The sequence below is a fragment of the Falco cherrug genome, chromosome 3 (assembly GCF_023634085.1).
Source record: "Falco cherrug isolate bFalChe1 chromosome 3, bFalChe1.pri, whole genome shotgun sequence".
Classification (NCBI taxonomy): Eukaryota; Metazoa; Chordata; class Aves; order Falconiformes; family Falconidae; genus Falco; species Falco cherrug.
The window spans coordinates 96,874,390-96,902,141 of record NC_073699.1 but is presented as its reverse complement, the minus strand read 5'-3'; the positions used below and the strand labels follow the sequence as shown (position 1 = coordinate 96,902,141).

The 27,752-nt window shown below is 42.5% G+C and overlaps 1 protein-coding gene across 7 annotated transcripts in view; it reads right to left on the bottom strand.

The window, feature by feature from the left end:
* The window catches only part of HIVEP1 (HIVEP zinc finger 1), a 123,202-nt gene that overhangs the window by 59,473 nt on the left and 35,977 nt on the right, over positions 1–27,752 (bottom strand). The window contains exon 1 of one of the 7 annotated variants that reach the window (XM_027799285.2): positions 19,926–20,205. The exons of 5 other annotated variants lie outside the window; for them this stretch is intronic. In XM_027799285.2, the coding sequence (XP_027655086.2) occupies positions 19,926–19,965 (40 nt within the window). In that variant the 5' untranslated portion in view covers positions 19,966–20,205. Of the gene's footprint in view, positions 1–357; positions 770–19,925; positions 20,206–27,752 lie in introns of those variants that run through there. One more of the 7 variants, XM_055703923.1, reaches the window with a different exon arrangement.

Genomic DNA, 27,752 nt, shown 5'->3' with positions numbered 1-27,752 from the left:
CATCACCTTCTCCAAGCTGCTGCTATGAGCACCTCCATACCTTCTGCACTGAGACAGGATTCCTCCCCCTGGTAGGTTTACTGCCCTTTGACCTGATGCCTCCAAACTGGAAAAAAAGTGTGGCTTTCATTTATTCATTTTTTTTTTAAGCCTGATATAGAAATTACATAAATGCCAGTGAAAACCTGTGAGCATTTAAAAAAAGAACCCAAACCCCAAAACCCCCAACTTTGCCACTCACCAGAAACATATGTAAAAATAAAAAACCATGGGTCCCAAAAAGGTTTCCTTAATTCCTGCATTGTCTCAAATACAGATCCTATAGCAAAGCAGCAAACAGCTGAGCCAGGCACTCACCAGCCAGAGAGGGGAAAAACTTTCCCCCCATCTTTCTGGTCCTCCAAAAGCACTCATCCTCATCTGCAAGGGTGCCGAGAGGGCTTGCCCAACACAGAAAGGCACAGAACTGGTTCAGCAGGTAGAACAACATCAAGAGCTGGTGTTTCATCATCTGACAGGAAGGCTTTCTGCAGGTTCTCCGAGGGGTCAAATTGCTCTGTAATTTCTTCTTCTATTTCTGGAGTTCCTCAAACGCTAAGGAGTTTATAGGGCAGAAATCATATAAGCAGAAGCATTCAGCATTGAGGAACCTATAGCACCAATGACCTTGTTAAACACAGATTAATTGTTTTAAGCTTAGCAACGCAGATTGTCTTAAACATAGCATATACCTTAAAAATTCTCTCTTTACCAAGATCCTCAGTCTTGACAGAACTGGTTTAAATAGCTAGATCTTTAGTAGAACTTTGGATACTAATGTTCTTTTAATTACCTGATATTAAGAAGGACAATAAATGGTACTGCTGGCTAAGAAATTTTATTTTTCTGATGACACTAACAAAAAGCCGACAAGTAAGCCAAAAGTCCAGCCCAACATGTTGTCTCTAGCAGCAGCCAAGAGCAGGAGTCAGGGGCAAAGCAGAAGAGGACACATGGTAAATCCCAGACTCTAAAGCCACTCTGGAACAAGCCCCAGAAGCTGTATTTGAACCTCACAGGTCCTGCATGAATGGGACCTATCCCTACGTTAGTTTCACCATGGGTGCTTTGAATCTGTGTGAGCTTCTCACATCTCTCTCCTTCAGACTGCAGGGCCTCATCTACTTTGTCGTTCCTTATACAAAAGCTGTTCAACAGATTTATAACCCTTGAAGCTTTTGCAGTACTATTTTATCCTCTTTGGAGGTGGAAGTGAAGAAAGGAAAGAGAATTAAGAGAAAGATGCCAGAATCGATCCCACTGTTCAGGATGAAGGCACACCACAGATGCTACTCTGACAGATATGTTTTTCTCTACACTGTCATAAACATTCCTAATGTTTTATTTGCTTTTTGACAGCTAATGAGTATACAGTTGACTTCTCCACACAAATATATGACCCCCAGATCTCATGCCCGAGTGTTAACAAGCAACTCAATTTAAATGAAAAGTTAGAATATTTCTCCCGTGGACATCACTTGGCATTTATCCGCACTGAATTTCATTTGTCATTTTATTATATGGTTGCACAGCAACCTAATGTCATTCCAAAATCCTTTGCATTTTCATTTGCATCTTCATCTTCACCTCCATGGACAACTCCATCAAATCAGCAGCAGTGCCACTTCACTATGCAAGCACTTTCCCAGATCACTCAAAAGAATGAGAATCGACAGAGGCACATTTTTATTAACTGTAAAATGGCAGGCAGTGTTTGTCTGCTAAAGAGAGGATATCGACTGCCAAATGTGTAAATATCAGCCTCTCAATAAATTCACAAGAGATTTTTCTTCTGGGATGTGGTGGGGGAGTTCACTCGATACTCTGTCTTTCTCCTTTAAAACCCTGTCCTTATTTCCAACCCATGTTTAAAACCCAGCCTCCCCAAACACCACTGTCCCTTCGCCACACAGCTCAAGGAATGTGCCTCTGGGACCTCACCTCCAGCCACCCTGCCTACTCCTTCCTCACCAGCCCCTGCCAGCGCTGAAGCATCTTCATGTATTGTCCTTACAACTGGACGTACTCACACACAGCTCAGGGCTTCCTCCAGACCAGCCGTTTGCTGCTGTCGTATGATATTCAGTAAATTCATTTTGAACAGGTCTGCAAAAATCATACTCGCCGCCAAATTCAAAATCCTTCTTTAGGGTTATGTGAATTAAATGTTAACTAAACATCACATGCAAAATTAACGCTTTTCATTAATTTCACCAAGGTATCTCATCTTCTTCTTGCTTGTTTTTCCAAGAACCTAATAGGTCTTAATGTTACAAGCCAAAGTGTGTGAATACAGTCCAGCATATGAACAGTCATAATGGCATCAGTAGCTCTTAGTGCTAAAAAGCCCCAAAACCTAAAAATCCACAATTAACTTGTTATGCTAAACCTTGCTCTGTGGACTTTGCCAAGCTTACTTTTCCATAGTAATCTTCTATTTTTGCCCTGATTTTTTTTATACGCTGAATGAAATGTTACTAGCTGTAGCTTGAAAGTGAGAGAAACAAGATACTGGATTAACAAAAAGAAAAACACCTTTGAAAAACTAGTCAATACAAGCTGATGTAGGACTAGGTGTACTAGAAACACAGAATTTAAGTGATATTTTCTTGCTAATCCAGCCATGAATGGGGGCTTAGCCACCCTAAGAGGCTTACAAACAAAACAGCCCTAGGCAGTTCTGTTCTCAGGGACTACACAAATTTGGGGGGAATATATGTATTAAGCCAATACCCACTTCAGTCATTTATTTTACTGTTTTCCTCTAGCTGCTCCCACCCTCCCTCACGACCTAAGACAAAAAACTAGGTTTAGAGTATCCCATTGAGTACTTGGGTGTTCTCCAGTCCTCGCGCCATTCCCATCAAGGACAGTGGGAGCAAGGATAAACCACTACTCCAGAAACCACACACACCCTACGCAGGGTTCAATGGACCTGAGAAGTTGTGGGCTGATCCCTCGAAATCATCCAGATCTGCCAAATGCTTCCCAAGGTATGACTTTGGGAAGCAGGAGCCCTTCGGCAGGCACGCCGAGAGGAAATCAGGCACGTCAGGATGTACTGAAAGGAAATGAAATTGGATCATATGTTCATCAATATAGTCCCAGCAAGCTGGGATGAGCTGAAACTACAAACAATCCTGCAGCTTTGCTATTATACTACTTTTAAAGTAGGAGTAGAAAGGAGCTACTAAGTTGCTAACCATTAATTTAAGTCAAAATTGCATGGTGACCTTGTGGAGCACCCTATAGCACACAGCAACAGGCCCTACACCACAACCCCTTGGCAGTGTAAAAACTTAGGTGTCCTGCTATTTCGGTTGCTTATCAGGGGCTGAATGGCAAATCAGCCTTGTAAATTAAGGCTGTACAAAACAACTGGGTGGTTTGGGTTTGGTTTTTTTTTTCCCCAGGGAGAGGGGATGGAGGGGAGGAGAACATCCCAGGGCCCAGATTCATCCTGCATCCTGCCAGCTCCTAACCTCCCATCTGAACAGGTATCCGTTTCATCAGGAAAAATCACGGACTTGTAAGTCTTCTGGTACAGGAGGCCAAGTGACAAACGTCCACGTTATTATAAAGGGATTATTTTCTGGTCACAACCACACACCAGCCTGTGCTCACCCACAACCACCCACCTGGTTACCCTGCAAACCGCACCAGCCACTTGCAAGCCCGCCTGCTCCTCTTCCCCAAGCCCTGTAAAACCAAAGATTCCTGCTAGAAGCAGGGCTGCGCTGCTCCCAAGGTACTTGTTAAAACCTGTCCCCAGCACTGCCAGCTCACATCTTGTCTCTCTCCTCCTCTGTGCCTGCTCTGGCTGCCCCCAGGGGACACGGCTGCTGCGGGCACCCCGTGCCCACCCCAGCTCGCCTATAAAGGCCAGCACTACCCTGGCTCTGACTGCTGAAAAAAAGTCAAAATCGCTCGGATCGTACAAACCTGCTAAATGGGAGCAGAGATGAAGAACGCAGCATGATTTAAAAGCACCACTGATGCATAAAAACGTGTAGTAATGAAGCCCCAGAAGGTCTCTTCTGAGGCTGAATTTATAGAGAAAGGGAAGGAAACAGTGAAACCTTTAATGACTCCTGCAAAGTACAGTCCTAACCAAAATTTGTTTCCTTTTCTTTCTTTGGGGGGTGGTGGTGGTGTTTAAAATACTTGCTGTATGCCCTGGATGGTAATCAGCATCAAATCTGAAGAAAAAAATTGAAAAGCCCCCCTACACCCCACCCCCACCCCCCAAGAAATATAATTAATTTCTCCCCTCAAAATGAAAGAAAGTAGGCTGAAGTATCTTAATGGCATTATTTTTCTTATTATTTCTGAGGTATATCCTTGGACAACAAATACACTCCTGAAAAAAAAATATCCTGGAATGCTGACACTGCACATTTTATACAAAAACTTAGTTACTACAAGAAGGTGAGGTGGTTTTGTTCAGTAAATAAGGAATAGGAAACAAATCTGGTAGTATACAGATTGTTAAGTGTGTTATTAATATGTAAACAGTGTTTTGAAAAATGAAGCAAAAATTATATAGACCCACTCACATTCACCTCATCCCACAAGAAGTACAGTTCCTACTGCCATGGAACTGGACTTCAGAATAACAAACTATTATGATTTCTTTAAGCAAAACAAGTCAAATCTAAATGAAATCCTAGCCCTCTTCCCCCTTTTTCTAGGTTCGCTGGTGAAATTTTCCTTCTCCGCTTGCAAGCTTAGGGAGGTAATTAACTAGCTGCTTCTTATACACCTACAGAATGATGGCACTCTGCAATCTGAACATCACCCGGGTGTTTTTTCCTTTTTTATTTAGAATTCACGCTCAATTTTGCATCGTCTGATTGAAGATGGGAGGGGTAGTGAGGAACGTGTGGGAGAAAGCCACAGCAAGCTGCCGCACACACCATCCCACCCTGCGTTTGGAAGCGAACAATTCAGCCTGGAGCTTGCTCGCTTCAATAGCAATGTGCCGAAGCAAGCATCCAGGGACTTCAAGTCCTAAAAAAGATATATTTTTTTTTGGGCCTTTACTAAAAAGATTTTACACAAATCAACCCCGTGCCACAATAGAGCAGCAAGACTTGCATGCAACTTTATGAACCCATTTACAGGAAGATTTTTTGTTTGTTTTGTTGGAACAATGATTACTGGAAAATACGGTGAGCGGGAGAAGAAATTATTAGAATGTGCAACTTGACTAAAACAATGAAAATGCAAACCCAGTATAATGTCCTGAAACTGCTTTTTTGGGGGTTGTTTTTAATGTGCCTGTCTGGACATTTTCTTGGTAGCACTAAAATTAATGACTTAAGAAACAGCCCCAAATTTCCAAAACTATTAAGATTTTAAATGGCATTCCCCCCCCCCCCCCGCCTCCCCCCATATATACCCTAATCTGTTTATTTCAGCTTTAAATATCTTACCTATTTACAGAAGTATTTTTCTCAATTTTTTTTCAACAGCTCAGCTAAAATAAATTTCTGCTCAAAGTTTCCACTTTTCCAGCCAGAGAAAGGGTAACCGAGACAAAAATTTTGCATGGTTAATAAGAAGAAAAATAACATTGGAAACTTTGTACTCACAAAGAAAGGAAGGAGGAGAGAATGAGGCCAACCTCTCTCATTCTTTAATTTCTCTTCTCTGAGGAGGTTCAGAGTGACTAGTAAACCACGGAGTCTCCCTGACCTAGACACCTGGAGTTGTGTTGAAGGAAAAGGCTCAGCCAACTTCTCACCAAAGCTTATGTTAAACAACAGGAACCTTTCACCCAAACCTAACATACACCAAAGGGGCATTACACAAGGAAAGAGAAAAGGTGCTGAAAAAGAAAAGGTGTTGGGGGAGAGGAAGAAACAGTCCACAGCTGTCAGTCTAGTATCTCCTCCTGCCAGCATCCTGCGATGGAACAGAGATGCATCACTTCTCCATGACGCACACGGCTGAGCCAGGCTCCCAGCGATGCACCAGGGCAGCTGCCTGGGGAGCGGGCAGGCACCCGGCTGCAGATCTCACCTCCTGCCTCTGCACTTCAGGTCTTTCCTTGGAATTTTTCCACAAATTGTGATTGCCTGCCAAGGAACAAGTGCTGCTTCCCTGATACTTGCTCTTCTCCAAATACTTCTTCTTCTCTTTAATGCTTATACCTTCTCCAAATTTACTTAGTTCATTGTTCTAAGCCATCATGCAAAACTGCTGGAATGACTAGATTTTCCAGTGCAAAAAAACCAGGAGCAAGGCTGGGCTCGGTGCTCCTCACCCTCCCTCAGTTTTCCTCTCTTGCAACCCAGCCCCTCCACCCCTGCTAATAATCACATCAGCAAGACCTTCCTGCTCCCAGATTCACCCAGTGCTGGTATTCAAGGCTGTAAGCAGCAGGACAAGGTAGGCATCCACCAAAAACACGTATCTGGTGTATCACCCCCACGTGAACCACAGTAGGTCAAGGGATTCCAATGCCTCTGACGTGGGGAAGACCTCAGGCTGTGCACAGAGCTCAGACAACACTTCTCTCTTTGTGCTTCTCAAAAACAGAGGCAAATTGTTTGTTCCATGTTGAAACAGGTGAGGGAGAAGGAAAGGAAACAGAAGAACAAAAGCAGGATAAAAGATAGTATGGGGGAGGAAAAAAGAATATTATGAAGAGCAACACAAAGCCAATAAAGTGTCTACACTGTAGAAATGATGCACTTAAAATTATTTTCTTTTGCTTTCTCTTTCCTGAAAGGACGATCAGTTCATACTGTGAGGACTCGACTAGAGAAATCACAGCACGCAGGAAAACACTAAATGCGCAGTTTCCCTTTTCTTTTCCCTTGTAAATAAACATTGGACAATATTTTATTGGTGACTACATTTAATTAAAATATATACTCCTACAGCAGATGACCTGATGTTTTCATATCTTTGGCAGTCCTTCTGTCCAGCTCCTCCTTTTCTGTAGCTACAATTCATAATTGCAAACCAAATAACCTCAGGTTAATCCTGAGGCACAATTAAACAATTTCTTATAGGTTCTCAGGTATTTGGCTTTTGGCTTCATGCTTTAGAAAAAAAATTAATCATACACTACTTAAAAAACCCCACAACAAACAACAACAAAAACAAAAAAACCAAACCACCACAACACCCAAAAGCCAACACCCACACCCCCATTCATGTCAGGTTTATGGTTTAGGTGTTCAAATAGCTTAGATATAATTTGGTTTAACTGATTTAGTAATTATTTCCAACTATATTAAACTGTGACAGTTTTATGTTTAAGAACTTCCAGAAATTAAGTTTTATTCAAATATTCAACAAGCATTCATTAACAACTCAAGCCAGGATTCAGTAACTGAATCTGACCTTAATTATCAGTTATCAACTGGATAAAACGTACACTTTCACACTCCTGGCAGATAATTCTGAAGATTTTGGTGGCTGCAATTTCATTTCCTCACATGCTTCAGGAAACGAAAGATTTGGAAATTGTTACTCCACATTTAGCACAAGAGCAGGGACAAACTCAATGGCGCTCATTAAAAAATCCTTGTAAAACTGGGATTGCAATAGGGAAAGACAGATAACATTTTTAAATTATTACCAGGATATAGTTCTGAGCATGCAAATAGTTTAAATCCCTGGCTTAATCCACAGCTTAACCACAGTCGATGGTGTGACACCTTAGGAGTCACCTCCCCATAGGACAGCTAGAGGCAATGCCACCCAACCAGCACATCAGCAGCAGCCTGAATTGGGGACTATGGAGCATTTGAACCTGGAATGCTGTGTCACAACAAGCGTGGCTAAAGCAAAAAGCCATCATCAAAGCACTGAAATACATGAAGAAAGAAGTATGTTTTTAAACTATTCATACATTCAATTTATGACCTGTTGGTGTGCGGCACTGAGGAACTGACCTGCAGGTCTCGATGATTCTCTGAAAATAACCACATACTGCACAAGGTTCATTCCTGGGCGTTTTGCTGATTTATTTTTTTAATTCTTTGTGGAAGGGGGCGGTATTTGCAGATAAAATGTTAGGTTATTTTGGAAAAATATAGACAGTAATAATACAGCTATTTTAGAAATAGAAAAAGTTCAAAGAGCAACACAAATACTTAGAAGCCTGATGATGATTCTGTATGAGAAGAGTCTAAAAGATTGCAGCAATTTAATTTACAGAGAGGTGGAAAACATTTGACACAACATGGGTATATTAAATAATAAATGTTACAGGGAAGGTCAAACTGAGTATTACTGGAAAAAAAGACCAAACCGAAACCTTGTAATTCTGACTTCTAATATCAAGATGTAGATGTTGGGAGCTGAGCTTCTCACTGGTTTTGCTTTACCAATTTATCTCAGCTCTCATTTCCTCCCTGCTTTCAGGCAGATATTTAAAATATACATCTTTGAGATTTAGCTTTCGCACTGCAAATGAATTCATCAATCAATTCTGTTGGGAAACACGAAAGAGAAACCCTTTTAAACACAATGAGATACTAGCTCTTGGGCTTTTGTCATGAAATATGGAAGCTGCGTACTGGGGAATCTTAACACTCACTTTATTAAGAAGAACACACCCTGGTAAGGGCAAACAGATAACGTTCTGGATGGCGATCTACTGTGATTTTCAGAACACCACCCAGCTAATTGCACTGCACGAAAGGTTAAAAAAACCCCACAGAACAAAACACCGTGGTCCACAGCCAGTTCTTGCAGAATTGCCCACTGAACCACTTGTTATTCTCCCTCTGAAACACTTTGCAAGGGCCACTCTGAGACAGGATACTGATGAATCACTCTGAGTTTGTTTTAAAGAAATGAGGAAAGAGTTAAAAATAATTCTGGTTGCTTTAGAAACTGACATCCTTTGTTTTGATTGAGATGAAATACCATTACATGCATGCAATACCCTTTAAACTTGCCACTATTCCAACAATAACTAAAGCTATTCTAAGAAATTACCACCCAAAGGGAGATCACCACAGATTTACAGTAAGTTTGCCGTTGCAGAGCTGGAGTATATTTGCAATATTACCAAAAATGCTCAGCCCAGCCTAGTTCAGAGTGACCTGACTGTAACCACCTAGAACACGACAGTAACTCACTGCCCACCCACCCCAGCAAAACCACGATGATCCAAACAGCGATATGGGCTTCTCCATTTTCAGCAGCAACTGGAAGCTAACCGTAGTTTCAGCAAATGCAATATTCAAACCAGAATCATTAAGACATCCTTTCTAACACAAGAACAAGAAAATACTGATAAATTTGAATCATGAAGCTAAAACTCCAGTGGTTTTACCATCATTTTAGCTTTACTGTTGCATTTTGCTCACCCTTTTAGGCTGCTGAACTCAGATTCTCCCGTTTGCCAATACAGACACTTCAGTTCCAGCCACAAGCATACCTGACCGCTGACCCTTCCACATTTCTTTTAAACAACACAGACTTTTAAACTTGTAAGCTGTTTGCTTTGAAGCTGGCACCGCTCCATCTAAAACGATCATAATTATTAGAATTCAAGCACGGCCAGGGATTTTTTGTTTTGCAGTATTTCAGCAGCAACAAACCCCTTCCCAAGGCCATCCATGCAGAGCCATCTCCTGCGTTTTCCCTGCTCTCTGCCCTGAGTCCCAACAGCCGCTGATGGCTCGCAAGAACACAAACCTCTCACTTTGACATCTGTCCTTACCCAGGGGAACCTCAAAGGACTGCTCTCAACAACCCTGCCGCAGCTTTTAAAACAATATACTAGAACATACTGATGTTTCAGTAACAGCCAGCTATATACAGTATATGATGCTACCTACATGTGACAATGTCTGTGACCCGACTTGTAACTCTCTTGATCTGAGTCTATCTTAACATTTTGGAGATTGTTCTGACTCAAACTAAAATTAAAAACACTGATAGGCAAAACGAAGCTCAATAGTTTGCAAACTAAAATTGCCATCTCTCCCTCTACATATGCGTATGAATGTACACATTTTTAAGGATGCATAATTAACTGCAAGAAAATAGTTCTCAGAAACCAGAAAGCTAAAGTATTTATATCAAAAGCTGAATCCTTCTCACTCTATCTGCACAAATAAACCCACTGAAGTTGCCAGCTTTGTCAAAGTGAGCAAGATTAGGCTCTAAACATAAATCAATCTGAGCAGTCAGAAACCTACAAGAAGTACCAAAGTTGCTTTCAAATTCCTTGCAGATTTTCACCAATTGAAAGCCACTGACTTAGCCTGTGGAAACAAAGTCAGCATTTTGTAATGCAAGACAACACTGCTATCACATGCAACATAGTTTCTATTAGGGCCACTTAAAATCAGAATCAAAGTATGGTATTTGTAGACAGCATTGCAAGGGTGCTCTGGGGAGGGTGGGGGTTGAGTTTGAGCGGGGAGGGTGAAAGGGGGTCCTAATCTTATAACTGAAATATCGTCCAAAATTCCAGCTATCCACACTCATCAGACAGCTTCGGGTTGGTCTGTTTGGTTTTTTTGCTTCCAAATTTCACCATGTATTTATAACCGTAAAAGCCAGTAAAGTGACTTGATTTGTGAAAGGCACTACAATCAGACAGAACTAAGACAAAAATAAAACTCATTCTCTATAAGGTTGCTCTCAAAAGTCAACTAACACACTGCCATTATAAGAAATTAATTCATCAGTATATTTTTGACAAGTACAGTGTTTTCCTCTGAAAGGTCATTTTTCTAAATTAAGCAAAGTATTAAATATCTTTGCTGTTCTGCTGCACATCCCAAACTTAACCTGTGAAATGTTTTCACAGTAAAATCAAATTACATTTGAAATAAATGGATGAAATAAAGTTTGACATGCATTTAAATTTGACATTTATGCTGTGAACAATGTAAGCAAGCAGTAAGGCCTGTTCATAAACTGCGTTAACTGAAAACGTGCATACTAAGTAAATGCAGTTTAGCCTAATTTTCCCCAGAAAAGTCCTTCTTTTAGAACTCCCCTAAATGCACACTGGTAAGCAGGAAAGGTACATCTGGACATTGCTGCCCACTGCTTATGATTGGAGTGGGTCTTTCTTACTGAACCAGGAAACCCAGACCAATGTCCTACACACCATGCTCTGCTGCGTGCTGCCCCTGCGTCCCTCCGCATCTTTCTTCTCTCCCATCAAACAGCGCTGGGTTGGAAGCCACCAGAGCTGCCGCCCAGGGCTTTGCTGCTGACTCCCATCCTCCCTCCACAAGGAGCTTAAGCTGGACTCTTTCAACCGGCCGTGGCGAAGCCTCGTGATGAACTATGGAAAATACCCACCTCTCCCGTTCCACGTCAGACAAGGAAACTTCTACCCGCACCGCCAACAAGAAAAAGCAGCTCCACAGGATAAAAGCTGGGGCTCCTTCGGTGCCAAACAGGCATGCCAAAGACAACTTCTCTTTGTGAATAAATACAGCACAAAGGATAGAGTGTCTCCCCTGCCATACCTACCGGAGTTCTTCTGCGATGAGTGAATTTTCTGCAGTGTCTGTCCTCCTGGCAGGCTGCGGCGGCAGGAGTGTCCTCACTTATGTAACTGCACTTCTGGAGTACACAATTACCCAACACACCCAAGGCACTCCAAAGCCTTTTTTTTTTTTTTTTTTTATTAAAGAAAAATCAGTTTCTTTCCAGCTGCAATTTTTTTTTTTTTCAAACTGCAGTTTCTGAAGGCTCAGAGGCGCTTTGAATGTGGCACACCAAGACCCTCAATATCCCAACATAGCAGAGATTAATTTATTGGCAGTGCATCTCTCCATGTACAGGAACACAGGCTGAGGTCCAGATTTGCAAGAGACCTCGACACTCACAAGAACCTCCTCCGTTTTCACCGGTGCACCTTTTTCCTCCTATGGCAGGGCATCAAGTATCTGCTGAACATTCCTCCCAAAACTACACAACACACCAGCAAGCCCCAGCACCAGAAACAAATGCCCTCTCTGCAATATTTGACTGCATTCTTAATTCTTAAACAAAACACTTTAAACTAATTTTACAAGAGAAAGACAGGTGCAAAGAGCAGGATACAAACTATTAAAGGAGTATTTGCCCATGAAAAGGCAATGGGACATTGTGTAGGAAGATACCTGCACTCAAGGTACACTCAGCTGCACTAAGACCTAGAAAATTAACCTCTGCATTTGAATAGCCATCTGTGACGTCAAATTCAGATCTGTCAGGCAGCGCATACACAGACCACAAGAGCCTTATTTTAAAGATCTGTACTTGCCACAGTTTACTTAAAATACTGTCTCCCTCCTGAACAGGTTTTCAGCTAAAAGTCACTCAAAAACTCTGGTAACCTTCCCTTTGGGAACACGTTTGGGAAAAGACACAGCACGAATGAACATGCTGTGAAGGTACCAGCCACATCCATCATCGGATCTGTGCCAGGCAGAGCACAACAGAGATCTTGAAATCACTTGTAAGCAGAAATGGGACTTTTTAACTGGTAACCTGAGCAGCTAAAGCCACAAAGGAATCCCAATCCCTGCGATGCTGATGTAGGATTATAATCACACAGGTCTGAAGATGACGGGGACATCACTGGTGTTCATATCACAGCCTGCTGGTAAAGGATCAGGACCCTAAAATAGTTAGTCCCCTTCTCCCAAGAAGCTTAACTTAAATATACTACTAACAATTACTGATTCTATTCCACAAGCATTACAGATTCCCCAAACCCATACCTCTGCTCAAGGTCCTGCACATCCCGACAAAGCTATCGTCGCTGTTCAGCTATTGGTCATTCTTTCACCCAAACCACTATTTTTAATCATTTTATCCAAAGTGAAGTGGCAGAACTTCACAACCATGCTGTGTTTGGAGGTACTGTCAACTTTCCTCACTTCATCACTAGGTTACACCTCATCATGGCTGACAGGTCTGGTACAACACATGCCATGTCAGGAGAAAGGAAGATGCAATAGGTAACCGACCTGCAGCCTGCTCTTCACCTCTCTCCCTCAGCCACCCGGGGCTTTGCCAGGGTGGGTAAGGCAAGTCCCCCTGGCGGCCCTCTGAGCTGGCAGTGACACCCCCATCACCATCAGGGCTGCTGCAGAGGCAGACAGCACATTCCCACCTCTGGCCACCCCCTCAGCTGAAATGCTTTTCCAGGCTTCCAAGATACTGCAAGAGCAGGGAAACCATCCGGTTGAAGGGATGCTGACAAATATTTGTCCTCGTCATTATTTCAAGTGGAAGAAAAAGGTTAACTTGTCTGAGGGAAATAAAAATGTTTTAATTGGAACAAGAACAAATATGAAGTTGTCAGGATGTAAAAATGCAACCTCCATAAAACTGCTCGAGTTTTGATCTATGCAACCAATAAAGATACATTAAAAAAAAAACCCATGCTACACTGTTGTTGACATAAGATCTATGGGAGAGAAACTAAAAGTAAATAAACAATTAGACTTGTTACAGTGTTGATTGCTGAAGATATGCAATGGGAAATGATACCTCCCATCTCATACAATTCAACAAGACTGAGGCAAAGCAAATCAAAATATTATTTGTAATATTTCATTTCTATTTCAGATTTGAGATGTCTGGCCATACTAATTTACAAATTTTTGCTTTATAACTATATGACGTCCAATTTATATTTAAGAAACTTGAAACCAAACAGTGACACAGTAAAGCTTCCTTAAGGCATAATGCCAAAGAAAACCAGAAGGCTGCAGTAAACTGCACTAGTAAACACGTTTTGGAAATACCTTGTACAGGGCAGCAAGAATCTCCCTGCTGTATTGTCAGAAGGGCTTTAAGAATTATACTGCAAATCCTGTGTAACAAAGAAGTGGATGAAGCATATCAAACCATATACTGTCCTTTAAAATTCCCCATATAAAAACCAGGTTTTAAGAAATCAGGTTGACATTATGTTAGTACTGGAGAGTAAAATGCATTATGTGGTGCGTTATCCTCACAATTATCCCCAGAACAAGTAATGCATATCCATAAAATCAGAGCCAAATAAACTGAAACACAACATGGTTGGGAAATGCACTGTTAAGGTACATGGAACCTTATCAACACCAGAGTCAATATGGGGACTCTCATTACAATATTCCAGTCTTTTGAAACCCTATATTAAATTTTATTTAATAATCTACCGGCCATTTCTCCCATTCTAATATTACCAAAGGGCACAGCTAGCATTGTTTGGATGTAATAGTTGACTAATTTTCTGTAGCTTAAAATGGCCTACGCTGGGCTGACACCTAGCTTTCCCAGGAAAACTGTAGGCTCCTGTGCTGCTGATAAGAGGATGCTGACAGAGAAAATCTGCCAAAAAAAAAAAAATCTTCTGCCAGAAAATTCATTACCAAAATATAAGGTGTCCGTGAAATGCATGAGTTTCAGCAAATTTTATATTACTAACTATTTTCTAGAATGGTCAGTTTAATCTTTTCTCAAAAAAAAAAAAGAAAAAAAAAAGAAAAAAAAAAAAAAGGAAAACCCCCACATTTTATCCAAAGCCATCTTTCACATTTTTATTAATTTACACTAAACTCAGAAAAGCCATGCAGAGTTTGAAAAGCCAAGTTCAAAACAAAGTATATAAAATTTATAACAATGAAACTGATCTAATACACATTTTCATTTCAGAAAAATTACAGAAATGTGGCAAGTTTTGAGTTTTCTGACATTTTAGGTTTTGTTGCTTTTTCACATTTAATACAAGTTACAAACAAAAAAAAAAAAAGGCACACTTCTAAAAATAATGTCAGCAAAGACCTAGGAATCTAATTTCAATGAGCTTTAATTGCAGGTGTCCGAATAGAGTACAGATCTACTCTGAGGATCATCTGACATACCCACAAGGAATAGCTTGGCACACACATATTAAGTGTAGATTTAACATCTATTCTTCATTCAACCTATGAACAAATTTACTACTGTTCAGAGGACCCCCTTCTGAAAATATTCTGGTTGAGGTAATTTCAACAGGGAGGTGTTTTGCTTTTGCACAAGCAACACTGTACCCATTGTAAAGCTATGAACTTGATTATGGATCTCAAAATGCTGGTCTTTTTCTTTGTTATATACACACCTGTCCCCTGCAATGGTACACAGGCACACACAGATGACTGTCTCTCTGTTGCATGGAACAAATCAGATGAAGCTGAAAAGCCTTCCCCAACCCCATGCTCCAAACCTGGGCAAGCATTTGACTTCCCCACCAACATGCTACCAACAGAGGACATCAGATTAAGAGCCCAACCTCTGAATTTAAACATCTCCAGAGCAGCAGAGAGCGTAAATATATTAAAAAAAAATGGTTAACCCACAAAACCCCCTGCTTCACCAAAATTCAGACCATGCTCAGGCTGACTATAAAGTTCCCAAGGACTTTAAGAGAACCAGAATTTCATCTTACAATTTTATTAGGAAACCAAAACTTTCTGGCACAACCCCAAAACATCCACCTATCTGTGGGAACTCCCTTGTTATGACTTCCATTCCCCCGTGGCAAATGATTCTGCAAACCAGCCAAATCTCACACAAAGGTTTGCTTCTCCATCACTCCTCTGGAATCCCAGGGTGTAGATGGAAGTAAGGACTGGCTGCCTTGGAAAGCATCCAGGCACAGAGCAATAAAAAATAAATAAATAAATAAATAAACAAATAAACCCAAAACAGGTAGCAAGACGCCTACCAGCAGCAGAAAATTCCATCTCCTCTGGCAAGTGGGAAAAGGGATGGGGATGCTTGTTTTCGACTGCAGGGGTCGGTGATGGGAAGGCAGAAGAGTATGTGGGATGATGCTGGAGAGATAAGGGTGAAATGTCCATGGGAAGTTCTTTAGGCGGGGGAAAAGTCAGGTCTCAGGGTTAAGGAACTTGTTGTGGGATATGCAAGTTCAGTACCAGCGCCCACCACAGCTTTCCTGCATGCCTTAGCTCCAGTCCAATGTTTCCATGTTCCAAGGATTTATTGGGGAAAAAAAAAAACAACAAAACATTCCTGTACAGCTGCTGCACTCATGAAGTCTTACAGAGATATTTAGACACTTTACTGACAACTACTTACATAGAACATACTCTTGAATTAACCCCTTAGATGCCCTCCTGAGCCTATCTTCTCATTTACTGGTGCCTTTTCCAACAGCACACAAAAACTGAAAGGCAGCTTGATTTGTTGCTATTTCATCACATATTATTACTGCATCCAAGGTGGGGGCACAAACTCCTCCTGCCCTTACACATTCTGACAGGTTACACTAAATAGTTGAGACCAACAACTTCAAAAGCAGCTAATGAGTCAAAGCACCCACTGACAGTTCTCAAACCAGCCCAGTTTTCAGCAAGGGACTTTCTGAAAATCAGACCCTAATAAACTGTCACAGACTGAGCCCACACAAAAGCTACAAACCACACTAAAACCCTTCTGCAAAAACACATCAGACTTCTGCACGCATCTCCTAAATCCAATGTAAACTAATGATTGTGTGGACAATGCAAAATTAGGGTAGTTAGAAAGTAAGCCTCTTCTTCCAACTTGTAGCAATTAATTCCTAAGTAAAAAATCTTCATTCAGTTTGTTCATTCAGTTGACAATTTTCAATGGCACTGTGATGCTGGTGACGGGTTTTAACTAATTTTCCCACAGAAGCTGATAGCAAAACTCCTGCTAATTAAAACCGCATTCATCTAACTCAACTTCCAAGTGCTCCCAACAATCCCACTCATAACTCCTAGGTGAGCTAACAACCCATTTCAACCTTTTGGAAAATGATCTTTAAAGATAAAACTTATTATGAAGTAATAAAACCCTGATATTTATCTTGCTGTGACAATGAAAACCTATAATAAAGCATAGATGTTCAATCAGAATAAAATCTTACCGTGCTCAGTATTAACTGGTCTGTGACCATGCACCTTACAACATACAGAACCTGAAGAGTAAAGACCGGACAGCACAGTACACCTGTACAGTGTCTCAAATGGACACTTGGATCACACCAAAAGAAATCCACGTACTACTTTTAAACCAGCTCAGCCCCCCACCTGACAGTTCCCCTCTGGATGGGCTAGGAGAATGATCTTTAGATCCAAAAGCCATATCCCTGCCTGACCATGTCCCTGTACTACACACTTTCTAGGTGAAAGAGAGCTTGCAAAGGTTTAGGGTCACTTTTGGTAAAATACACTACACAAACTTACACCATCAGATTTAATATCACAACAAGATTTCCAAATATATTAATGGGAAGATTTGTGCTTGGGTTTTCTTCTGGAGTCTCCCTCTAAACAGATTGCACAGTTGAGTTATAGATGCCTTCTCAATGTCTTTTCAGAAGACAAGCCTGGGCTGGATGAAACAACATTAATAGCTGATCCTCCAGTACATACTGTGTCCTGTCACCTACCTCCAGGGCCATCGGCACTGCTGGGATTTATAATCAAATCATGATACATAACAGACAAATGAGCCAAAATTGTTCTTCATTTAAAATGTCATTAATTCCATTATAATTATATTGACTGTAGTAAAGGTCTGTCATTTTTGAATGGTGCACAAACACTTAATTCCCTGTGACAAGCAGACACATTCAGAAATAAAGACGCAGAGATAAGCTGACACTGGTTCCATGTCAGGGAAGTGAAAACATCTGAAAGGCGTAGCTACACAATGTTAATTAAGACGACTCATAAATCCAGCGAGCTCCAGAAGTGAGGCAGACGACAGGGCATGTCTTACTTCCTCCAAGGAAGAAGCATTTACTGAAACCCTACACTGACAAAGGTAGTTGCCAAAACAGCAGCAATTAATGCTTTCAGCTGCATATGCCCAGCCTATCCAAAGTAATTTTAAGGTCAAGCTTCATCCATCTTCATTTGTTTTTAATTTTGCCAAGGTAACTGCGATTAACTTATCAAATTTCAGGCTGAACTACTTTGGGGTCAGGGGAGACGGGAGGGAGAGAAAGGTTAATGCAAAGTCATGTGTTTGCCTTACAAGCCTAAATAAATAACTGCTGGTGATGCAGAACAATACTGCATTTTAAAATAAACAAGAGTCAAATCCCTACAGCTGAAACAACCAAAACACAAGTTACTTTATCTCTTAGAAAGCGGTTGTCAATATTAACAAACATCAGACATATGCAACAGCTGAACTGCACAGAAAAAAAACCCCAACCAACCAACCAACAAACCGAAACCACCAAACCCTCACTGTACTCTTTTACTTACAGAAATGCAGCAGAAGCAATATTTCCAGTTCCCGAAAAGAGCTGTAAGCTAGTCTGGGGGCAGCCAAGGGTGCTTAAACCCAAGCAAAGTTCTCGTATCCAAACACCTCAAGCTCCCCGAGCAAACAACAGTTGCTCCTATCCAAAGATGACAGCGCCAGTGTTGCAGGCTCCTTCAACAGATACGAGGCCTGCTTTGCTAAATCAACACTCCAAAAGCAAAAGTATCCAGCAAATTCTTGACTGGGAAAGTTTTAAGGCCAGAAGCCACCAGAAATGGCTGCAGACATAGCTGCCACCCTCCAGTGACAGGCAGGCAGTCCCACGTCCCAGTCAAGGCACTCCATCACTCAGAAATGTTTCTCCCAACACCCTCCCGCACCGCCTGGAGCATGAACTATTGCATAAACCTGCTGAAATAAACCCCATCTTCTGGCTCCCCGTGCTTGCACAATTTGGTATGGCTGTATCGTCCAGCTTTATGTTTTGCCAGCTCTGACTTTTGCATTTTTAGAAAATCTGCACAGGTAGCAGGTAGGCTTTGCTAACTGAGGCAACAATGCTTTTCTCTAATGTTCTCACGCAATAAATTGTTGGCTTCTGGAAAACTGGTTTGGATGTGATTTTGTTGGGTCTGCCCCCAAGTACAACTTGGAGATAAAGATCTCGTCATAGCTGTAAAACGCAACACTAAAGCTACACTACAGCCTAAGGTTAGGCTTGTCTATTTATACAACGGTATCCTCAATTTAATGTTCTTGTAGTCCATTTTTGTCTTTTCATACAAATAGTATTTGCAAAAGCGAAATGTATTTGTTCACACAGACCAAACAGAGCCTTTTTCCCATTATTAGCCTGGAAGCTAACAACTACTTTAGAGCAATTCCAGTACAACGAAATGCTGTTATTGGCTGTTTATGTAACAGTGAATTAACACACCCCCCCCCTCCCCGATACCTTTCAGGAATTCATACCCATAGTGCATAAAATGTACTTTGCGAGAGCTTGTTAATATGGTAAGTGCAAAAGCTGCCTCGATTCAGCAGACTGTCTTTCAAAGCAAACATGCTTAACCTGCAGTTTCAGTCATGGAAGAAATTACTCAATTAATTGCAGACAACAAAAACAACAGGGTTATAACTAATGTACAGTAAATGCTCTGTGGGTGTCATGCAAGCTCATTTCCCAGTAGCGTACTCTCTTACATTCTAACACATTTCTTACCCCACTGCTGTAACACAGTTTAAGAATGTTAAATATACTTAGATTTCTTTTTTTCCCACACACATATTCGTTTTCTGGCAATGAGTATTATTATTAACCCAGGTAGGGTTTGTCCTCTTAAGAAACACATTTACCATACGCTGTTTTGTAGCACGGTGTTTTTCACACTTTCTTCTAGACCATGCATCAGCTTTTCCAAATTGAAAACCAAGCATCGGAATTTATAAAGTTTTTGCCTGCACTAATGATATCGTTGCAGTGACAAAGGAAGAGACCACACTTTGAGGAGTCAACACCTGCCTCTAGGAATACAAGCAGGCAAAGAGGAGCAAAAAGCTCCAAAGCACAGAAAGACCCATCAGTGGCAACTGCTCCCACTCTGACACCGAGCAGGGGATGGAGTACAGCACTAGTAACGAAAGATAATGAAAAGCAAACTTACCAAAGCAGACACTGACGTCTTCTTCCGTCATTCCTTCCATTCATCTTAAAGACATCTGTCAGTGACTCGATCTAGGCTAGGTATTGGCGCGGGGCTAACGCTTAGGCTCGCTGCCTGCTTACTGCTGGCGGGTTTGCAGGGTGCGTTTATACACACAGCTCACGATTAGCACGCTAACAACTAACTGCCATCATAAAATATGCAGATGCACATTAAGAGAACCCCCTCCTCGCACGTGACACTAGCAAGACCCTGAAACACTCGTGCCACCCCTTCCCCTCGCCACCAGCCCAATGCCTCAAACCACACTCCCCCCCCCAGCTTTGGGATACCTTTCCCGGCGCAGACCCCCTGCCATACCTCAGCCCCCCCCCACCCCCCAGCTTTATTTTATTTAACACGATGCCCGCAACAGTTGGGAGCTGCCGGCTGGCTGCCGCTGCCCGGCAGGTCCGTCACCCCCCGGGACACCCCGGCGACCCTGCCACATCACGTCAGGCGCAGCGGAGTGCCGGGTTAAGACGTAATCTGCCTCCCCGGCTTACGGATCCCAGGAATCCTCCCCCGCCATCTCGCCATGGCAACGGCAGCGACGGGGAAGACGGGCGGCCGCTTACGCAAGAGCAGCGCGCCGAGCCCTGCCGGCAGGCACCGGCCCTCCGCTCCGCGCCGCTCCGCGCCCCCCCGTACACCCCCGCCCCGCTCCGCGCCCCCCCGCTCCGCACACCCCCGCTCCGCGCCCGCGGGGGAGGCGGCAGAAGCCCGCGGGTCGGGTTCTGCTCGGGGCTTCTCTTTGTGCGGTTGGTTGATTTGGGTTCTTTTTCCTGGTTTGGTGGGGGTTTTCCTTTTTATTTTCCTTTTACTTTCCTTTTTTTTTTCCTTCTCGTTGCCTTTCCTTTTTCCCTTCTCCTCTCCTTTTTTCCCCCCCTCTCCTCTTCTCTCCTCTTTTTTCCCCTCTCCTCCCCTCTCCTTTTTTCCCCCCTCTCCTCTTCTCTCCTCTTTTTTCCCCTCTCCTCCCCTCTTTTTCCCCTTCTCTCTTTTTTCCCCCTCCTCTCCTCTCCTTCTTCCCCCTAGCCCCCCTCCTTTTGCCCCCTCCCCCCTCTCCTTCCCCCCCCCTTTTCCCCCCTCTCCTTTTTCCCCTTCCTCCCCTCTTTCCCCTTCCTCCCCTCTCCTTTTCCCCCCTCCCCTTTTTCCCCTCTCTCCTCTCCTCTCCTTTTCCCCCCTCCCCTTTTTCCCCTCTCTCCTCTCCTTTTCCCCCTCTACTCTCCTTTTTCCCCCCTTTCCTTTAGTTTCCTTTCCCCCCCCTTACCTTTCCTTCCCCCCCTTTCCTTTCCTCTCCTCTCCCTGCTTCGTTTGTTTGGGGGTTTTGTTTTGGGTTTTGGGGGTGGTTTTTTTTGCATTTCCCACAGCCAACCACCCCCAGCTGGTGTAGATGTAACAAACTCCAACCCCATCTCCCCACCACGCCACAGGGACCACAGCAAAGCCCTTCATCCACAACGCACAATTCCCATTCCTACTTCCCATTAACGGGTGCAGCAGAAAACTGTTTGCGCATTTCACTTCTCCGAATCCATCACCCCGGGAGGGCAGGGAACTGGCAGATGAAAGGCAAGGTGCGGACTTTGATCGTGCAACCGGACCCATGCGGGTTGGATGTGGAGCACCGTGAAGGTCAGCCTAGGCCGATCAGATTGCAGCGAGCGAGCCGTAGCAAGCAAGCCAAACGGAGGTGGAAAAATCTATACACCCAGCTATCTGCCAAGAGATGAAAGAAAAGTTTGCCTTTGGTGCTGGGATTTATGATAAAGGTAAATGAAACTGTAATACAACGCTTGCCAAGACACTTAGGTCTTCCTTCAGGAAAACAGTTAAGCATGTGCTTAAACCCATTACTATTCAGGGCAGCCCATAAGCATTTGCTGAAGGTTAAGCATAACGTTCTTACACGGGAGCCCTTAAGTACCGTGCTGATTAAGGAGGTTTTTTCTTCTAAATCTGAGCCACTCTGAACCACAAAATGAATTGCCCTCATTATATTTTAATATAATCTCTGTCTTCTTTCAAATAAAACCAGAGAATGCAAACAGAAAGTAAGTCTTATTTTACATTAAGAGGATAAAACCCAACTTTACATTCTGTTGTGTTGGGTTTTATTCCTTAAGATCAACAGGCTGCACAACACCATGCATCCCCATAAATGAGCAGCTTTCATGAGGAAGAAAGCGAGCACACAGAAAAGTGTTTGCTCTGCTACTCCTAAACCCTGGAATTCCCTTGATGTGCTGTTACAAGCCAGAGAGGATCACACGGAGCAATGCATACATACATACGGTTTATCCACTGATCTCTTTGAAGCAAACCTTAAAACACTGTAGATGGTGAACATATTTCAGCTATTAAAGGTCGTGGATAAGACAGCTATTTATCAGTTCAAGTAAGGTCACCCTTACATCCACAGGCAGAGGGCTTTGCCTGTTGCACAAATGACACTGCCTGCCCTTAATGCCCCGAGAAACTTTTGAGAAGCTAAGCATAATAAACTACAAACCTTACACATAAATGCTACATCTCATTGATGGTCAGCAGGGAGGTATCGTATCATGTCTGCAATGGCTTCAGGTTCTGTTTCACAGCACACCGCCTCTCCTCAGAGCTCTCCGGCCAGTCATTTTTTACAAAGAAATTGTATCTCCTGTTGGAGGTAGCAACCTTGCCAACTAGTGAATCGACAGTTGTGGCTTTTCCTGAAAACCTTGCTGTCATTTAGAAATACCCTGCTCCACATACTAAATAAACTATTGGTTCGTTTCTTTTCTTTATATATGCAGAAAAATGGACCTTGCAAAATTGCCTGTGCCAGTTTTACCCTTCGACTGGAGCTAAAATCAGGGTGTCAGTTGAATTCTTTAATATACAGTTCTGAAGGAAAACATTTTTAAGTTAACTCTTCTGTTTCCCTTTCTGGGAGATCTTGTGAGAGGCAGCCAAATCTCCTAGTACAGGTCTTGAGACAGACAGCAAAGTACCAGGGCAGAAGGTTATGTTAAGGGCATGGTGTTTCCCATTCTTATTAGCCATATCCAAATGCTATGGGCAGGCAGGAACATCTTTACTATATTCACCTCCAAGAAACTTTACCTTTTCTCCTCATTTGCAGTAATTTGCCCTGCTAAATCCTAAGCTAAAGGCATCACCTTGCTGGAAATCTTCTTGTTATAAATGGATAAGGAGAAAGAAGCAAGAGACAAATCTCAGATGTCTGTCCCTAAATGACTAAGTTACCTTTCAGGAAATACAGGTCTTGCCATGCTCCTGTACCTTGGCATGGGACGGGAGGTGGACAAAAGAGATAAAGTTTGAAACCCCAGTGCCCCAACTGTCCTCATGTGCCCCACAGCTCTTCAAAACAGGAAAGCAAACCGAATACATATGTTAATGACCTTCTTTCATTTAAAATAAAATAATATTTTTTTAAAATTGTTCATAAAAACAATAAAAAGAATGCCACGATCATGCTGCAAAAAAAATGAAAGTGCTTTCAGCTGTCCATGGATAGTAAAATTACCTGTGAACTTCACAAAGTGCCTCCTGGCAGTTGTGTTTAATCACAAGACTTCTGTTTAAACACAATAGGGCTGCATAAAGGGAGAGAAATTAGATGTCCGAAGTCTTTCCCACCGCTCTCACAGCTTAAATACCTACAGGCACTAAATCGACACAAGTAACATGAAGACATTAGGAAGTAAATAACTACAATTATCACCACTGCACAGAGAAGCTTGAAACAAACAAACAAAAACCCAACAAAACAACAGCAACAAAAAAAAAAAAAAGAAAGATCAGTATGAATGCTCCTAACTCTAAATTTGTGAAACAAACCTAGAAGAACATGCTTTCTTATGTGGAATCATAGCAGGACCCTAACGGCTTTAAGACAAAGTGTACATGAACTGCTCCCTCCTGTGAAGGCTCAAAATTGGATGCTCAAGTCAACTATCTGTGACTTTTCCCACAGAAGTGGGACCTTCAAGAGACCATTTCCACTGCCACCTGATTCACAGCAATGACCTGGTAGCATGTGGTTACCATACGAGCTTCTCTGTCCTCCCAAAAAACGGGGCACAAAACGAAGGATGGTAACTGTTTTCAGTCACTAGTGACTGGAGATGACAGCACCTGTATTTCCGTATACTTCCTTCTTGGAAGAGTATTTTAATGGTCTATTAAAAAATTAACTAGTCATGAAACAAAAAGAGATTACAAACTGATGATCCCTATTTTCTAAAGTTGAACTTCCAATCTCTTCTACTGGAGTGAAAGTCCGACTGATGAAATAAACCTTGAACTGTGCCCTAGTGTTGCTTTACTCATCAGTTTTGGAAACAAAAGAGCACCTCGTCCCAGACACTGCAGTTTAGCAATTCATCTGTATACATGTCCTGATGCCAATGTCAAAAAGGGGGAGCAGAAAGCTTCAGCCAGCCAGTATCCAAATGTAAGAATTCCCCCAATCCATGACACTGACTGGAATCACACTTGTAAGGGATGCCAGAGCAGTTACGGTCATGGCACCGTGACCTGACCGTGCTCCCAACCCAGCAGTCTTCAAAAATGGGTCTCGGGAACAGCAACCAGTCACCTAGATACAAAGTGTGCGTGTGGAGAGTAAAAAGGAGGAGTTATTTACCATCAACACATTCAGCAGAACTCAGACTGCACCATCCCATTAGCTCTCCCAGCCATCTCCAGGAGCAGGAAAGCCGACCAGAGAAGAGCGCTCAATTGGAACTCATTGGCAGAGGGAAGGGGGGGGGGGGGGTCATAAGGGCCATAGTTCTTCTCACCTCCCAAATTCCCCAAATAAAAAACGGGTATGTTGTGCGTGCATATTGATTCTCTCTCTAATCTCAGCCACTTCAACTGTTCCTGAATGCTAAACTCTGTCTCAATTGAAAAAACAAGGAACCCAAAATCTATGAATTCATAATGTATAACATACAGCTGTCACAAGAGACAACACCATGGACACAGGAAAAGAGAACTATTTAACGGAGTATTTTTTCCATTTTTATCTAAGGAACTTCCAAACAATGAACAGGTGGAGAAGAGTTCATTATACTGTCTAGTGTCACCCGAACTCAGATTGCAAGGTATGTTATAAAAAGACAGCACTTCTTTGGAACTGCTTTAAATATGACCGAATAAAAATTCCTCTCTGGGTTTGAAATAAACTTAGATAGCTTTTCCAATAGTTTGGTCCTGTTACACTACGATGTAAACCAGGTACAACGCAATTTTGAACCATATTCAAACAAGGTACCTCAACCAATTTAAACTATTTTTAGACTGCAGTATTTTTACTATGAAAGAAATCTAACAGAGGAACAACATGCTTGGAACATCTGTCGCAGTGATTGAAAGAACTCTACGACAGGAATAGCAAACACTTATTTTCTTTTCTGAGATGCTGTCAATCTGTTGAACCAAAGTACCAGTGAAGTAGATTGTTTCTAAGATGTACCTCACTCTGGTCTGTCTTCTCCAAAACAAAGACGATTAAAATACCCCCTTGCTGCACAACCTTGTCTGCTTGCTTATTATTTAGCTGCTATCTCTGTATCAGGGGGAAAAAACTTTGTCAAAGCTAGTAAGCATGTTACAGTATTTTATATATATATATAAAAAAAATCATTTGCCTCAGTCTAAAAACCTCCACCTAATGAAATCCAAATTTTAACATGTGTCAATTATTATTTACATTTAAATCATCAACTGTATGACTCAACAGAATTCCTAAGAGACAGATCCCTAAAGCAAGGCTGTGTGTCACGCAGAGTATTCTGCAGAGACAATGAGAGCCACAAGTATTTATGACAGAGCTTTCCAGTTAATCTGTGGAAGATGACAACGGAATGGCTGCTCACCCTGGTTGATGGCTGGTTCTCCCGGATGGGTTTCTATGTTCCTTGCTCCTTAGGTGGTCCAAATCAAGGTTCTTTCCTACAAGCGTCCTGCCTGCCCAGACCACACAGAGGTGTCTTCTGCGTGAGGGTGAAGGGAGGAGTCTCTGGGGCTGTGTTTGGGCTCCCTTTGAGTACAAAGGCAAAGGAAATTGAGACACCAAAAAGCCATGGCGTGACTCATAGGGTTGTTCTTGGTGCACTGAAGATGCTTTTAGTGTATTGTGGTGGGCTCACAAGTTCTCAGTCTTCACAGCCACGGGTCCAACCGTGGGCAACCAGCAAGCAGTACCTCTTCTCCCTGTCACCAGGCTGAGGTTTCAACCGCATCACCCGGTGACAGCCATACACACTGCTCTCCTGAGCGAGGAGCTGCGGGGGCCCTTAAGTCAGGCATGGAATAAGCGATCAAGACCACTCCACATTACCCCTGCCTGACTGGCAGCAGGAGAGCACAGCAGAAGGAGGCATGTCTCCCTTGAGCTCTGGTGGAATAAACCCCGAGGCTCAGCCAGTAGAAGACGGTCCAGTAGGCTGCCAAGACGAAAGAATGCCTTTGCCAACCAACAGTGGTGCTGCCTGACATGAGACAACGCAGCCCACGAAGGGCTGGAGGCGGCTGCTGTTGCAGCCTGGGTGGCTCCCATGTGCTTGGTGGCGAACTGGGTTCAGGAGAGGTGACTGTTACCATTACTGATATTCTTGGACCAGCCTGGGAAGTTTTTCACCAGGTCACAGCACTGCCAGCTACAGCACCAGTGTTTTCAGCCACAGCTGAGAACACCACCGGTTTTCTATCCCAAGAAAACAAGATGTAAAATGGTTTAGGAAATGTTGTGATGGCAATGAAGATGGAGACTTCAAAAAAGCAGCCAAGCAGTTTCTGAGCAGTAGATATGGTTGTAAAAGCTTTCTGAGAAACTTCAGTATCAAATAGCTAAGACAGAACAAAGTATCAGCACTCAAGGACTGAAATTACTGCGCGAAGGGAGTGAAATGCCAAAGCCTTGAAATTCTCAGCTGATCATTTGGGGGGTATCAAACAAGGACCAGAATACTTACATATTCAGCTAAATAATTTAAAATCCTACTTCCTTTTCATATGTAAATATTCATGTTAACATATATTACGCTAAAAAGATTCATAAGACATTTATATATAAAGCACAGACTTAAAAGCAGAATTTATCCCTCTGCATAATGTTTTCTTGTAGATACAGGGCTCTCTACTTCAAAAAGGACTGCTACACAAAGGCATCATTGTTAACTTCCAACCACTGCATCAAAAATATTTAGTGTACCAATACAAAAATTTTCACAATTCATCTACAATTGGGAGCTAACGTTGGGTTCTTCTGCAAATGATTTTGGAAAAGACGGTGGACGTGTAACTTAATGGGGTGACCCCAACACCTGCCTTATGGCACCCTCCTCCACCCGTGGCTCAAACCCTACCGTACCTTCATCAGAACCAATGGATACAGACCCCACCTTCCTGAGAGCAAAGACTTGATTTCTCCTCACATCCATTGTCCTTTTGGAGTGGTCTCCTTTGAGCTCTGCAGGGGCATGTCAGCTTTTGCTCCTGCTCTTTTTACCCCTCCTTAAATTTCAGCAGAGGGACTTCAGTATTTTAAACTGCTTGTGGAGAGACCTGGATCCACATTTCCAGAGCAATAAAAAGGTAGGACAGAATTTTCTCTGTAGGTAGCAGACAGGCAGAGCTCCTTTTTGACTAATTATTTTAATGCTGCTGTGGTTTTGTTGTAGTATTAATTATGCAGTAAGGCGCCCACAGCTTTGTATAAGCATCTTTTTGAATTATTTAAAACAAAATAAAAGGGAAACAGCAGCAGTTACTCAG